This window comes from Desmodus rotundus, chromosome 1, assembly GCF_022682495.2.
Source record: "Desmodus rotundus isolate HL8 chromosome 1, HLdesRot8A.1, whole genome shotgun sequence".
Taxonomy (NCBI): Eukaryota; Metazoa; Chordata; class Mammalia; order Chiroptera; family Phyllostomidae; genus Desmodus; species Desmodus rotundus.
This window is the reverse complement of record NC_071387.1, coordinates 120,373,832-120,388,905: the sequence shown is the minus strand read 5'-3', so window position 1 is coordinate 120,388,905 and position 15,074 is coordinate 120,373,832. Positions and strand designations below refer to the sequence as shown.

At 57.9% G+C, this 15,074-nt stretch overlaps 1 protein-coding gene across 1 annotated transcript; it reads right to left on the bottom strand.

Annotated features, from left to right (window-relative positions):
* Positions 1 to 9,143: 9,143 nt before the first annotated feature.
* Positions 9,144 to 13,803, bottom strand: UPK3BL2 (uroplakin 3B like 2). The gene is made up of 6 exons (XM_024571373.4): positions 13,482 to 13,803; positions 11,771 to 11,923; positions 11,268 to 11,487; positions 10,649 to 10,725; positions 10,267 to 10,387; positions 9,144 to 9,379 (listed from the first exon to the last, which is right to left on the bottom strand). Exons 1-6 carry the CDS (start codon positions 13,744 to 13,746, stop codon positions 9,268 to 9,270), a joined length of 948 nt encoding a protein of 315 aa, XP_024427141.2. The 5' UTR covers positions 13,747 to 13,803; the 3' UTR covers positions 9,144 to 9,267.
* Positions 13,804 to 15,074: the final 1,271 nt, after the last annotated feature.

Sequence of the window (15,074 nt, the reverse complement as noted above, 5' to 3'; positions counted from 1 at the left end):
AACTATACATTTGAAAATGGTAAATTTTATATTATGTGTTTTTTACCACAAAATTGCAAATATACCCCAACTTCATAAGTGAGTTTTATATGTAAAAATATTTGAAAAGATTTTTAGGACTTAGCTTTTGAAGCTAAGTTATACAGGTTGGATACAAGTAACTGGTTTGATTCACTGCCGGCCTTGGTTTCTCTACGAACATCTCGCGTTCCTGGGAACGTGGATTTCTTACCCCGTGACCAACGATGAACTGTTTTCATGCAGTGACACGCTTTAAAACACTAAATCTAACAGTGGGTGAAGCTGACGTGGTGTTACATTTGGAAGACATTTAAATAAACATTTACTATTTTTAAACATTTTGTGGTTTTAATATTTTGGAGCCAATGCCTCACCCTTCCCGAGGATTCTGATGAGCCAGAGGCTCCATGCCCATGGGGCCTCCTGGGCAAACTGGTCCCTGCCCAGAGGAAAGGCCTTCTCATGACATCCTCCCAGCCTCCCCCGTCAGAATGCGGCAGCCAGTGCCGGTCCTGCCAGGGCCAACCAAGCCTCGACGGCAGCCCCCACACAAGGTCAGAGGGGCCCAGCAACGGACCTGTGGACACTGGACACGGGAGTGTGCACCAAACCCGACACCACACAGAGCCCCAGCAGGCTCCGGGCTGAGTGACAGCGGTGTGCCAAGGAGTCTGGGCTCGTCAATTGTGAGAGGCCTGGAGGGGCAGCCGAGAGGCACTCACAGGCCAGATAGGGTTCCGCGCCCAGGTCCCCCTGCCCTGCCTGACTTGATCCCCTACCTGCTCCACTGCAGCAGAAAGGATTAAATACAATTTCAAACAATAAAACTGAGGCCTGCAATGAAGAGTGTGAGCCATTGAGCTGATGCACTGAGGGTTTTTTTTTTTTTTTTAAGATTTTATTTATTTTTAGAGAGAAGGGAAAGGAGGGACAAAGAGGGAGGGAAACATCGATTGGTTGCCTCTTGCACGCCCTCAGCTTGGGACTGGACCTGACTGGGAATCAAACCGGCAACCTTTAGGTTCGCAGGCTGGTGTTCAATCCACTGGGCCACCCTAGGCAGGGCCCAAAGCACTGAGTTTAATTTAAATGGTGGCTCCTCTGATACAATAGAACTTGCTGTATGACTGCAAGCAAGTAACTCAATCTCTCTGGGTCTCATATGCTTAATATGCAAAGTGGGGCAACTGTGGCTGCACCCCACAGAGTCGCTGTGAAGAGACCATGCTGATGTCGCCAGAGCTCAGGAGGCACATTCACATGCTGAGGCTCTCCTGGCTCCAAGGGGAGAAGGATGTATGTGCCAGACAGGGGACCTGGCCTGGGGCCAGCGCAGCTGTAGCTGCAGCTGGAACGTAAACCTGCCCGGCTCCTGGCGCCACAGCCTCCCTGCTCCAGACAGAACCCTGGCTGGGGTGACAGGAACCAGGAGCCTTGGGGTGAAAGTTGGAGCCACGGGGTAGGAGGGCGGGAGGTGGAGGTGGGTCCTGGTCCTCAGCCTGACTGCTCTCAGACAGCCCTTGTGCGCCCTGCATACCCAACAGCCGCCATCCCTTCTCCAGTTCCACAGCTCCAGGTGCCCTGTGGGTACTCAGGGCCCTGGCCTCTGGGAGCCCCTAGCCCTCAGCTCACTGGGGTCCCCCTGCCCTGGCTGCCTCTAGCAGGGCCCACACAGTCCCTCCTAGGGTCTCTCTGCTTCTGCTCTGCCTGAGATCTTCGGTATGACTGTGCGCCCTCCCCACACAGTCTCTTCCTCACCCACATCTCTCTGGCCTGCGCCTGAGTGAGGTGGTGTGAGTGGTGCGGTGATCCAGGCGTCCCAAGGTGGCAGGCGGCTCCTCCCACTCCCAGCTCCTCGGGGGAGGGGACCTCTATCTCTTCGCAGTGTGTGGCCACGGTGGGCTCCAGTGGGTGCTCCATAGATGCTTGCTGAATAAACAGACTGCGCTTCTTCCAGTAAAACACACGAATCCTAAGTGAACAGCTTGTTGAACTTTCACACATGCCTACACCTGAGTGACCGTCACCTAGATCAAGATCTAGACCATGTCCAGCCCCCATCAGTCTCCCTCATGCCCCTGTCGGTTCACTGCCACCCTCAGGGATAACCTCTCTCCCGAATGATCACCGTGCGTTAGTCTTGCCTGCTTTTGGCCTCTATGTGGCTGGAATGATACAGTATACAGGCACAGCTCAGAAAGATCGGGGGTTCAGGTCCCGGCGACTGCAAAAGAAAAGCGAATATCACTGTAAAGCGAGTCACACACATTTTTGGTTTCCTAGTGCGTATTAAAGTTATGTTTACACTATAATGTAGTCTATTAAGTGTGCAATAGCATTATGTCTGAGAAAACAATGCACATACCTTAATTTAAAAATAATTTATTGCAAAAAAATGCTAGGAGCCTGTCACCTGAGCCTGTTGGGAAAAGAGTGCTGATAGGCTTGCCTGGTGCGGGGTTGCCACTAACCTTCAGTTTGCAAAAACCACAAAGATCTGTGAGGGGCAATAGAGCGAGTTATGGCTGTGTATTCCTCTGAGCCGGGCTTCTCCTCCTCGGCTTAACGACGGCCAGGGCAGCCCCACGCTGCTGCACGTGCCCGTGGTCCATTCTTGTTTATCGCTGAGCGTATCCTGCGGCCTGGGTGCAGTCCTCCCCAGAGCTTGCTTATCCCTCACCGGTGGGGGACGTCCGTGTTGTGTCCAGTTTGGGGCTGTTCGGAAAAAGGCTGCTACAAGCATCTTGCAAGCACACACCTTGCAGCAGACAGGAGTGCTCAGGTCTCTAAGAGAAATGTGCGAGCCCTCAGGTGGACGTGAGAATACCAGGTCCTGAGCAGGCCGGTTCTTACCGCCCTTCCCCAGCATTTCGCACTGTTCCCTCCTTCTCACCAGTGGACCCACCAGGTGTCTCCTCACTTCCCTCCAGGAGCCCAGTAGTGGAAACTGGAGATTCCTTGGTCTTTGGCTGAAGAGGGCAGCCATCCTGACCTCACCCCTGCCCCTCTGTGGGCCCAGGCTGCCCTCTCACAGCAGAAGGGCCCACTGGGTTGGTCAACAAGGAGGGAGCCCTTTTCTCTAAGAGGACACAGAACTGTCTTCCTGGAGGCTGAGGTCTCCCCTCATGGCACTTCAGGACTGTCTACTCGGGGTATGTCCCTCTGTCTTAGCCACCTTCCCCTCATAGGACAGGGATGGTGGCCAAGCTTCCCCTGCCCCCAGTGCTCAGCTTGAAGCCTGGGGAGGACGACTGGCAGCCGGGGACTCACAGAAAGGTGGGGTGGGAGAGAATGGCCGGCCCATGGACAAGTGTCCCCACCCCAGGGACTGAGCCAGGAGATGTAGGCTCAAGGCCTAGTCTCTCTGAGTACGGGGTGTTGGGGATGTTCCTCAACTGCCCAGGGAGCAACTGTCAACTTCCTAGGACCTTAGCACGGGTCTACTGTCCCTTTAGGGTCCAGGTGGGATTCTGAACATTTCATTCCCCTCACCCTGGCCCACTGAGCCTTGGACTCAAAGCAGGCCAGTTGGGGACATCTAAGGCCACAACAGCCACACCCTCCCCAAGCAGCCCAGGCTGGAGCAGGTCCACTGTGGGAAGAGAAGGGGTCCCCTGCCCTATCAAGGCAGGGCAGGCCTCCATTCGATGCCCTTGACATTCTCAGAAACTGTTCTGGGGCCAGCGGCCGCTCAGGGGGCCCCGGCTGTGGCCCTGGGGTAATGGGCTGTCAGCTCCGTGACCATAGGTGTTGTCACCCACCCCGCCCTTGGCCCTCAGCCCAGACCCAGGTTCCTCTCTTCCCAGAAGTCCAACCCCCAGAATAGAATTACGTGCATTGCCCTCATTAACCTTCTGAACCTTCCAGAAAGGAGTGGAAATGCCCTGCCTCATCCTCCCACTGAGGAAGCTGGGAGCGTAAGTGGGGGAGGTGAGGGAACCCCTCCCCCTGGGGCTGCTGCCCAGATCAGGAGCAGGGGTAGGAGAAGTGGGCACCCCTGCTTCCCCATGCAGGCCCCCTCCTCCAGACAAGGTCTGGGACCCCCCCTTTGCCTCCCAGCTCAGTCCCCATCCCCTGTGTTTTCTATGCTAGTGGCACTTATGAAGCCCCTGTTTTTTCATCTGTAAAGGAAAACTCATTGTGGGATTGTTCCAAGGATTTGGGGTTCACACACGCAAGGTGTTCAGTCCAGTTCCTGGTGTTCAGTAAGTGCTGTGTAGGGGCCAGTCCCCTCTCTGAGTCACCACATCCTTCTGCCTGTGGCCTTCTCTGGGTTGGAGTGACCAGGGGTGGCTCACAAGGGGGGTCTGAGTCCCCTTCTCTGTTTCTGCTGTTCTCCACCTGCCTCTGTCAGCTTCCTCTCCTCACCAGGAGCAGAAGGAGAGCCAGCTTTGGGGGCAGATAGGAGATATTCTGGAGCCCTTGGGATACACAGGGGACAAATAACTTGTAGTGGAAGGGGTCACAGGTGGCCATGAGGAGAAGATGATGTATGAGCTGGGTGTGAAGGACCAAGGGGATTCCTTGGGCTCCAAAAAAGGGATGGAAGGTGGGGACAGAAGCAGCAGGGCGACAGCAATGCACATGAGCCCTCGGGCTGCCACCCCAGTGATTCTGGGCGGCTCAAACTGCCCGGCAAGCAGGGGTTCCAGCCCCTGCCACACCGTGTCCCCAGCATCCTGCAGGTCCCCAGAGGGACCCCAAGAGTACCCTGCATCTTGGCCTGGAACATCTTCCCAGGGAGGTGCCTCCCAACAAGCTCAGGCTGTGTCCCTTGCATCTTGGTACCCTGAGCACGAAACATTCTCCCCCCACCCCGCAGCTTAAGCTGATGAGGTCAGACCCAGCAGCACCCCATGCCCCAGACTCCAGGACCAGCTGATTCCTCCCTCTCCTCATCCTCATGGGCCCTCCGGCCCCACCGGAATCAGCAAACCCCTCTGTGTGAGCCGGAGTTGCCAGGAGAGCCCCAGGCCCCATTCTGAACAGGGGCAGCAAACACACATCAGTGGGGGGCAGAGCTGCCTACTTCCCTACGACAGTCCACTTGGGCCAGCTGGGCGCCTCTACAGGGGACAGCTGGGTGTCTGGAGAAGGGTCCTGGGCACAGAGACAGCACATCAGGACTGGAGGCTGCAAAGGGTTTGGGGGGCAGGGCCAGCAGGGGAGGGGGCCTGGCGAGCCCCTCTGTGTCTACCAGTGTGGGGTGATGGGCAGTGCCTGGTCCCGGCCCTGACACACGTTCTTCTCCCTTCATCTTTCCGGTCTATTTTTGCCCCTGTCCCCTAGTGAGCCCAAACCCGGAGCCAGCTTCCTGGTTCTGTCTCGTGTTTATTGGGAAGCGGCTGTGCCCCTCTCTGGGCCAGCTCAGACGGCTTCCCCTCAGGAAGTGAGTTCTCATGGCTCGTCCAAGTTAAAAATAGAGATAAGACAGTGAGAAACAGGCAAAGAAACATAAGAGGAGGGGACACAGGGAGATAGCCAGCCAGAAAGAGATGGGGACAGAAAGAGGCAGCGAGGGATACAGTAGGTCCCCTCCCCCATCCATCTGTCCATTTATCAGGCTGATATCAGGTGACGCGTGGCCTACTGAACAGACTCAAGACCATTGTCACTGAGTCTGTTTGCCCCAGGCATGCGCCCTGAGAGCTGGAGAGCTGGGGCTGGCACAGTGACACTGTGTAGCCAGCGTTACCCCGCCAGCTTGTGCTCCAAGCCCCCACGAGCCCAGAGAAGCAAGCCCAGGCATGGCGGGGGTCCCCATGGGAATTCGGGTGGGGGACAATCCCACCCATAGCATGCTGGCTCTCCCCCAGCCCCTGAGGTTGGGCTCTGGGCTCAGCACAGGACAGGTCCCAAGAAAGTGCCTTAAGTCTTTATGGTCAGGCTGTGTCTCTCACATGTCCTCGGTGGGCATGCGTGGGCCAGAGAGAGAGGATGATGGGGTCTTCTCCAGCATTTGGCCTGGGGGCTGGAGGACCACCACACCAGGAGGTGTGGGGCTGGGGGCAGCTCTAGGTTTGGCTGGGGGGCAGGGCGTGGTGGCCTGAGGGGACTCTGGGATGTCAGCTCCTGCAGAGCCCTCTCCCTGGCCTCAGGCTGCCCTCTGTCCAGGACAGGACTGTGTGGTTGTCCGTCTACCTGTCTCCAGTCTGGAGACCACAAGGGCGGGGAGGGGTCTGATTCCACAGGATTGGCGCCAAGCCAGTCCGAGTCCCTCTGTGATAGTGTGTCATACAATAAGAAATGTGTAGTTCCCCCTTATTCACGGTTTCAGTTACCCACGGTCAACTGTGGTCCAAAAATATTAAGTGGAGAATTCCAGAAATAAGCAATTCATACATTTTAAATTGCGCATTGTTCTGAGTAACATGATTAGTCCCGACTCCGTCCTGCTTGGGGCTCGAGTCATCCCTCCATCTGACGAATCCACACTGCATGCGCTCCTGGCTCTCGTCACGTGGCCGCCAGCTCACTTACCAGATCCCCTGCTCCATTCCATTATTGCTCACTGTGGTCCATCCTTCGCGATGCCCGATTTGTAAGCTCGACTTGTCACGAGTAGTATGTATAGGAGAAAGCACAGTGTACGTGGGGTTTGGCAGTGTCTGAGTTTTCAGACAGTCAGTAGGAGTGTTGGAGGTGTCCCCCGTGGATACGGGGTGGGGGGACTCCTGTTGCATTTGGTCTTTGTCCCTGGTTCCTGGCACAGAGCTCCTAAAAACGTTGGGATTTTGAGTGGTGGGCCCTTTTGCTGTTCGCAGTGAGCCCTTTCCAGTGAGGGTTTGCTTAATGAGGTGAGGTCCGGATAGCTTCAGGATGCAGGCTGGTCGTGAGGACTTTCAGCCCACCCCCCACCCCAATAGTCTCCGGGGGGGAGAGGGGCTGGGGGATGAGTCCCATTACCAAGGGCCAATGATTTAATCAATTGTGCCTGGTAGTGGAACCTCCACAAACCCCCAGACAATGGGGTTCAGAGAGCTTCCAGGCTGGTGAAGACACAGAGGTGCTGGGAGGGTGGCGCACGCAGAGCGGGCACGGAAGCTCGGCCCAGCGCCCTCACACCCAGCCCCGAGCATCTCCTATTTTGCTGTTCCTGAGCGGTATCCTTGGTCACAATCCGGTAATACTGGGTAAGCGTTTTCCTGACTTCTGCGGGCCATTTTAGCCAATTGCCTAGACTGAGGAGGCGGTCATGGGAATCCCTGATTTCTAACCGGGACGGGCAGAAGTGTGTGTGTACCCGGGTACTTGCAACTGGTGCCTGAAGAAGGGGCGGTCTCGTGAGCCCGAGCCCTTTAACCGCAGCGTCTGCACTAACCCCAGGTGGTTAGTGTCAGACTGAGTTACACTGTGGGACACTCAGGTGGTGTCCGGACAGTTGGAGAATTGGTTGGTGTGAGAAAACCAACACATTTGGGGTCAGAAGTGCTGTGGGTAAAAAACAGATTGGAATACCCTCCAAGTTCATTCTTGGCCCTTCTCTCTGCTCTGGACCCAGTAAGCTGGGACATGGACCACGGACCACACCACCCAGACCTCCTGCCCTCTTACTTCTGGCCAGGTGTCATTAGTGGAGGCACCAATATGAGATCAGATGGCAGGGGGAGAGAAGCAGGGGTATTTACTCACCAGCTCCCCCCAGTGGCAGCACCCCTCTACCTACAGCCCCTGCCTCTGAGAGGCAGACCCTGCCCCTGACAGGAGGACCCTGCCCGTGGCTCCTATTCACTGGCTCTGGACACAGAACCCCCCCCCTCCATCACATCAGCCCTTCAGGTCCTGGAGTGCTATGGCCCCCTCGGTGCCCCGGGTCACCCTCTCCTGTCAGCTCCCCGGCACTGCCCGCACCTTTGTAAACTCTCTCAATTGCCCTGCGAGAGGCACGCCATCTGTTTCCTGCAGGCCCGGCCAGCCCACACAAGCCCACGCCCTGTGGAGTGCAGGGCCTTAGGGTCACCTAGTTCGACCTTCGCTTTTTGCGTAAAGGAACACTGGGGCCCAAAGAGGGTGAGTGATCTGTCCAGGGTCACCCAGCCCCAGGGACAGAGCTCATGGCTGCTCTGAAAGGGCTGTGGGAAGACCAAGACGAGTTGGGAGTCTGCCTCCTCCCCTCCCTGCCTCTCCTCACCTGGCTCCCCCAGGGTCACCTTAGTGTTTCCTGCACGGGAGCAGGATGTGCCCGTGGGCTGACAAACCAATTAGGGCCATGCTCTCCCAGAGATAGGGACCTGGAAAGCCAGCCAGAGCCCTCCTTCCCTGACCCCGTGCCCCAGGGGGCAGGGCCCTCCACCTGGCATGGGGTACCTCCTGGATTCCCTCCACATCCCACCCAACCCTCTAGCTGCCCCCAACTTGCCCGCCCAGCAGACCCCAATTGCTTCCAGGCCTTTGCACATGCTGTTGCTCTCCCCCAGGCACCCTTCCCGTGCCTACCTGGCACAGGGCTGCCCCTTCTCCAAGGCCACACCTGTTCAGGAAACCTCCTCTAAGCCTCAGTGCCCACGTTCCCTCCATCCTTGTGTGTGGTAATGACCCTCTCCTCCCTCACAGCGGCGGGCAACTTGAGGGCAGAACCTTGCCCGAGTTACCTCCAGCCCTTCGGGGCCTGCCCAGGGTGGAGCTGATGATGAAAATGCCAGGTGCCCGGGTGAGGCTGGGGGCTGGCGTCCGCTCTGGGCTGAGCCCAGGCTTCCCTAGCAGCTGAGTTTCACGTGCAGTTCCTGCCTCCCTACCCCCAAGGCCCGGAGTAAGCCCAGGGGCAGGTGAAGCTTAGAAGCTGTGCCTCTTGTGCAGGAACTGGAGAAAGGGGAGATGAACAGCTCACAGTCCTCCAGCCGGAGGCGAGGCCAGCTGGAGAGGGGGACCGCAGGAGGGTGCTGGGGTGAGGGAGCAGCGAGTGTCAGACATGCAGGGAAGGGCTGGCCCATTCCCCTCAGCCCCGTGGGCAGTGTGATCATGCTTATTTTACAGGTAGGGACACTGATCTGCCCTAGATGGCTTAGCTGGCCTGGGCCCCTGGGGCCTCAGCCCTGGCACTATATCCTCCTGTGGACACCCCCCCCCCCGGAGGATCTGGGGCAGCAGGTGGGGAGGCTGCCAGCTATACAATGGCACAGATGTACAGGGGGGTGTTGGCACATTTATTTCTGATATTCATTCCTGAGCTCCAGAAGCTACAGGACATGCTCCCAGCCCAGGCTGCAGGGAGGGGGTTGAGGAGCAGATGGGAGCCCCCGGAGCCACTCAGGAGCTCCGCACAGCTGGAGGAGGGCTGAACAGGTGGTGGGGTTTATATCTTCTCATGCACATTGACTCCCCTCGTCCCGAAATGGAGGTGCTCCCACAGGTGTCATAGCTCAGGTAAGGGACAAGGGGGAGAGGGGGGAGAGAGAGTGATGAACATAGGGCTTGCAGGCCCCTGGCTGTGCCCACAGCTTGGAGCTCCAGTGCACCACAGACACTGAGGCCCCACTGGCCAGGCTGGCCTAACCAAAGGGAACCAGACATTTCCTCCAGGCTGCTCTCCCCTCCCTGGCCTTGGCCATCGCCCAGCCCCCACGCCCCCTCTTCCACTCCCCATACGCCAGGATGCCTGTCTCCCTTAATCAAAACCCACCAGAAGCTGCCTCTGGCCTTCAGGATGCAGCCATTTCCTCAGCTGGGAACCAGCACCAGGCCTTGCCTGGCTGCTGGCAACCCTTCAGCCCCAGCACCTCCCCGCCTCCCTCCTCCCCAAACCTTATCCAGGCATAGGTTTCCCCTTTCCTCTAGGTGGCTTTGTGGACATGCCCACTCCACCAGGCCCCGGTATCTGAGCCCTGGATGAAAGGCTTGAGGCAAAGCTTAGTGCTTGGCCTGAAAGCAATCCGTCTCCACCTGGGTGACTCCCAGCTGGAAGGTCTGCTGCAGGCCCCCACCCGCAATTCCAATAGTTGTCACCAGGGAGCAGTGGCGCCCACTGAGGAATCCTGGACCCTTGGGCAGGTAGAAGGGAGAGGGACAAGTGAGGGAGAGGTTAAGAGGTTCTAGAACCTTGGGGATTCCTTGCTCAATAATTGATACCCATGTCTGGCCTTCAGGGAAAGCCACTCCAGCATGGCCAGCAAGGGGAGCTGGGCTGGGGGCTTGGGCCAGGGCTGTCTGAGGAGCACGTGAGGGAGGGGAGAAGGGGATAAAGGCGATCCAGGTAGGGGACCTGGACCCAGGTACGAGACCCAGGAGGTCCCGGCCCTGTGTACTTACCAGGTGTAGATGAGCAGGGCAAGGAGGGCGGCCAGGAGGACAGTCAGCAGGATGGACAGGATGGCAATGATGACCACTGCACCTGCGCTCTGGGGCCCTGGGACAGCCTGGAGTGCCTCAGCTGCGGGGTGTGAGGGGACCCCCAGGCAGGCAGGCAGGCCGGAGGCCGGCCGGGCGGGGAGGAAAGAGACATGAACTGATCTGAGAAGGGGGACCTGGAACAGTCTCCAGATTGACCACCCACACCCAGGCTGGGGGAGGGGTGCCTGCAGCAGAAAAACCGTAACGGAGGCTCTGACTGGAGGCGCTGGCCCACACCCGGTTCTTGGGACCTCCCCAGGCCCTCAGCCCAAGTGTGGGACCTGGCCATCTGGCACCATACCTTGCAGCAGACGGGTGTCACCGGACCACTCTGTCTCAGCCACAGGTCCTTTGTCACTCATCACCAGGAACTTTACTCTGAGCAGATGACCCAGCATCGGGAGTGAGGGTTCGCTGGGTCCTGAGTCCTTTGGCCCCAGTGCCTATCAGTCTGTCCCCTTGATTCCCAGGGCTTGATGGTTAAAGCATAGCCTTGGAACTCACCTGAGGGACTCCAATCCCAGCTGTGACACTTCCCAGCTGTGTGGCCTTGGGTGCCTCCCCCACCCTCTCTGACCTCAGTGTTCTCACTTGGGGAATGTGTGTGGAGTGGACTAGATCCCCCAACACCAAATGTCTGTGACGTTCAGTGAGGGGAGGTGGTTCAAGGGGCCAGTCCCTCCCAGGACAGGGAGAATATCCCCAGATGGGGAGATTCCATTTGCGGGATCCAAATGGCCCACGGAGACAGGGGCTCAGGTCAGGGGCCCTCTGCTCAAGAACGACAGGGGAATTTACTCAGGCCTCCTCCCCTCCTCCATGTGCAGAACTAGAGCAGGGAACCCAGGCGCCCAGCTGGGGCCTGCCAGGCTCAGGCCTGGGCACGGGCAGGAGCAGCAGGGCCTGGCAGAGCTGCTCACCGGTAGGGGCCTGGGCCGGGCAGGGGGTGGTTGCAGCCCCTCGTGGTTGGTAAGCAGCTGGTGTCATTGCCAACACGGAGGACCCGGAGCTGGTTGCCAAGCTGACTACGCGGATAGAGTGCCCGGTTGGCCATCAGTGTGAGGTAGTAGCCCCTCTGGGGGAAGTCAGCAGGGACTGGGGTGTCCTCCACCCTCTGTGGGGCAGTGAAGTTCCGGAAGGCTGAGGGTGGCATCCGGGTAAGACGGTGGGTGATGGTGGCTCTGATGACAGGGGCTGGCCCACCCCAGTCCTCAGGGGCACCCAGAAGTCTCCAGGCCTAGAGTATGACCTGCTCATCTGGCCCCATATGGCAGGGCTCCAGCACATCCCACCAGGCCAGACAGCCCCCAGCCACATTCCTGACAGCACCTCCCCCTCTCCCGCCCCTGCCCCCACCCTGCTTCTCACATGCCCCCTGCCCCTCCCACAGAGGGGAACCAAGGCCTGCCCCGGTGACTCTCACCATTGCTATGGGCCACCACCAGCCAGATGGGGTCAAAGTCGGAGATGTTGAGGTGGCTGAACTCGCCCCGCGGCTGCTCCAGCGTGAAGGTGGACTGCGTGAGGGCCCCCGCCAGAGAGGTCCTTGGAAGCTGGGGCACATAGCTGATGTGCTCTGGGGCCAGTGAGGGTCAGGGAGAAGAGGCTCAGCCAGAAAACCAAGCCCTCCCAATCCAGACCGAGGGGCGAGCAGGGCTGGACGTGGTCCATTCTGAGGGAAAAAGCACGGCCCTGCCCTGGGCACCCTAGTCTGAGGAGGAGTTAGGGCTTTTCCTGGGAGCTTTGTTCAAGCATTACCCAGGAGCGCTCCCTGGTGACTCTGTCTCTGCGGCATGCGTGGGTGGCCTGAGTCCAGGTCTGGCCCCTGCCTTGGGGGCCTACTAAGGTAAGCACTGTGGGAGGTCAGGGGGAGGCCCATCTGTCCCTGTCTCACCTTGGGTCTCCATGTGATGATGGGCAGAGTCCAGGGAAGGGGGGCAGCCAGAGGCACAGGGGCCCCTTCTCCCAGTTGCAGGCACGGCTCTTCTGGGGGAGGTGTCTTAAGCCTCACTGGGGTGAGACTCAGATATGGGAGGGCCTGAGTCCTACTGGTGCCCAGTGGCCTCAACCTCTGACTCTCTGAGCCTCAGTTTACCTACCTCTCAAGCCCCTCCAGCTCCACCCCCATGGTCCAGCCTGCTTCACTTGATGAGAGAAATGAATGGCTTGGGAGGTGATAAAGGAAGTTCCCCTCCAAGACCTCAAACCAGGATATGGGTCACCAAGAGCAGGACCATGCCCTGGCTCAGAACTGGGATCCCTTCTCCTCCCCACCCAGTGCTCTGCCACTTCCCACCCCACCATAAGGCAGCTTCCCCTTCCGGAACTTGTCCCCTCTCAGCCCCTCGCAGCCTCATCTGGGAAAGGGCAGGGATATCCGGGAAGGACAAGAAGCCTGGGCCCCCATGCCCACGTCCAGCCCTGCTGCTGCGGGGAGCTCAGAGCCACTAACTCCTCCCTGGGCCCCTCGAGAGCAGGGCTCCTCCTGTCTCCAGCTCCAGCTCCAAATACCAGAGGTGCGCTGTTTCGCTCCCTCCTTTTGTTCAGTTCAGTTCAAATTCATTTCCAGTTCAAATTCATTTCCATATAATCCCACTGAACACCCAAGGTTCAGTGCTAGAACCCTCCTTTCTCTGAGCAATCAGTTCTATCTCCGAGGCCCAGTGCATGCTGCATACCGCAAACACTTACTGTTCGCTGGAAGAGGGAAAAGGTATGGAACAGTGGAGATGGGGAGACTACCTCCACGCCCCTCTCATTTAAGAGCCCACAGTGAACAACGCCTGCGGTGCCCCCAGAGGGCTTCCTCGGGGGCTACCCTTGCAGACTTCTTTTGCCCTTTGCTCAGGGACAGGAAGGAGGGCATGGAGGGGTGGAGGGGCACCATTTGGTGAGAACTCAGGCGGGGGCTCAGTGTGCACAGAGATGAGAAGCCCTGAGAGAGGAAACATTACTTACTCCCCCATCTTGGGGTGGGGGATAGGTGTCCCATCTCATGACCTGTTTGGAGGGCTATCTCTCCTAATCCACCCAGGACCCGGTCCCCAGACTTGAGGATTGGGAGCTGGTGGAGGAGAGGCCCATCCTCCTGAAGGCTCAGTGGGCAGCCCTGCCCCCACCCCTCTCTCACTCACCCAGGCCTGTTCCCAACCGCAGGCAGATCAGCAGCAGCGCAGGTGGCATCCACGGCCCAGACCGTCCCCCACCGAGCCCCATGGCCAGGCCAAGCAGCCACTGTTTGTCGGAGGGTCTGTCTGCAGCGTCCAGAGCCCCAGAGCTCCTCAGTCTGGGCCGGGCTGGGGGAGGCTGCTTCTCGCACCTCTTGCTGCCCCTCCCAAGTGCCCCCTCCTCCTCAACAACTGGTCGGACAGGTTTTAGGGCAGAATGTGCTGGCCCCATGGATTTGGCATTGCCAGGGAGGGGTCTGAAGAGAACAATCAGCACCAAGACAAGCCTAGACACCCTCACCCCCTACTCTAGGAGGGCCTGGCCAGGGAGGGGCCACGGGGTGAGGAAGCAGCCGGGTCCAGGCAGCCCCAGGACGGCCCTGCCGCACCCTGCGGAACCTTCTCAGGCGAACAGCCCCGACCTGGCAGCCAGGGCTCTGCCCAGCCCTCCTTTGCGGAAGGGGGTTACCCTTGCTTTCTAGGTGAGGCATGCAGAGGGGAAGGGGGCTTGCCCAATGACCCAGCTAGCCAGAGCCCGAATTAGAGCATCACACCCAAAGGCAAGCTGGGGGGGCTCCCCGACATCACTCCCTCCTCTCCTCATCCAGGTGACCTGCCCTCTCTCTTTCCTCCATCTGTGGCCACTTCCAGGGCCAGGCAGTCCGTCCTCACCACAGAAGATGACTGGATGGGGCCCGGGCAGGTGGGCAGAGCACGAACTGACCCCCACCAACCCGGATCCGAGTAGCAGCCCCGCATGAGCTCCCTGACTCACACAGCAGCCCTTTCGGCCCACTGTCTGCACCTGGCAGAGACATCTCCCCAAACTCAGTTTTCTTTTGGGAGTGCTTAAAATTTTTTTAAAAATCATTATAAATATTCTCTAGTTTTTATAATGATTTACACTCTCTTTAATTGCCAGCCCGCACACACTATTGCTCTTTGCAAAAATACTTAAGCTGTGCCAATTGTTTATTACGGTGAACTTCAGAAAAGTCGGTCCCAGCTGAGGACAGTCTCCCTTTATCGCCCCAGCGTCTCTCTACAGAAATGGCCACCCCTGTAGAAAGGCTGACAGTGTATAGTGCAATGGGTTCCTGCATCCATCGCCTCCAGCAACAGACACTTTGCTATATGTGCTCTGGACCCCGCCTCCCCCCACACGCACAGGGTCCGGCACAGATAACACTCTGTGTTATCACAGAGTCATAAGCATGTGATTCCGTAACGTGACAACGTCACGCTCAAGCACACCGTATGATATTTAAGGTGAAATGTTCAAATTAAAACTAGAAATTATTACACCCACATTATTACCTTACCAACCACACTCCAGCAGGCGTTACTTCTGCCGTATCCTGTATGTGTGTATACGTATATGTGTGTATATATGTATATGAATGTGTGTGCATATGAATATGTGTGTGTATGTGTGTGTATACATATATACTGTGTTACTCTCTGTGCACCTGTAGTAGACAGTTAGACAGGCATGAGCAGCGGAGGGAACACAGGCCAAGGATGAACGTTCATGAGGGCAGAAAGCCCCTAGCAACTGCA

What these genes read in the sequence shown, in the direction of transcription:
- UPK3BL2 (XM_024571373.4), bottom strand. Translation starts at nt 13,746, where the DNA reads ATGGGGCCAGCACATTCTGCCCTAAAACCTGTCCGACCAGTTGTTGAG. An exon ending in GCGGTTGGGAACAGGCCTGG is followed by an intron (nt 11,924 to 13,481) that starts GTGAGTGAGAGA and finishes CACTGGCCCCAG; the next exon opens with AGCACATCAGCTATGTGCCC. An exon ending in GCCCTGCTCATCTACACCTG is followed by an intron (nt 9,380 to 10,266) that starts GTAAGTACACAG and finishes CCCTTACCTGAG; the next exon opens with CTATGACACCTGTGGGAGCA.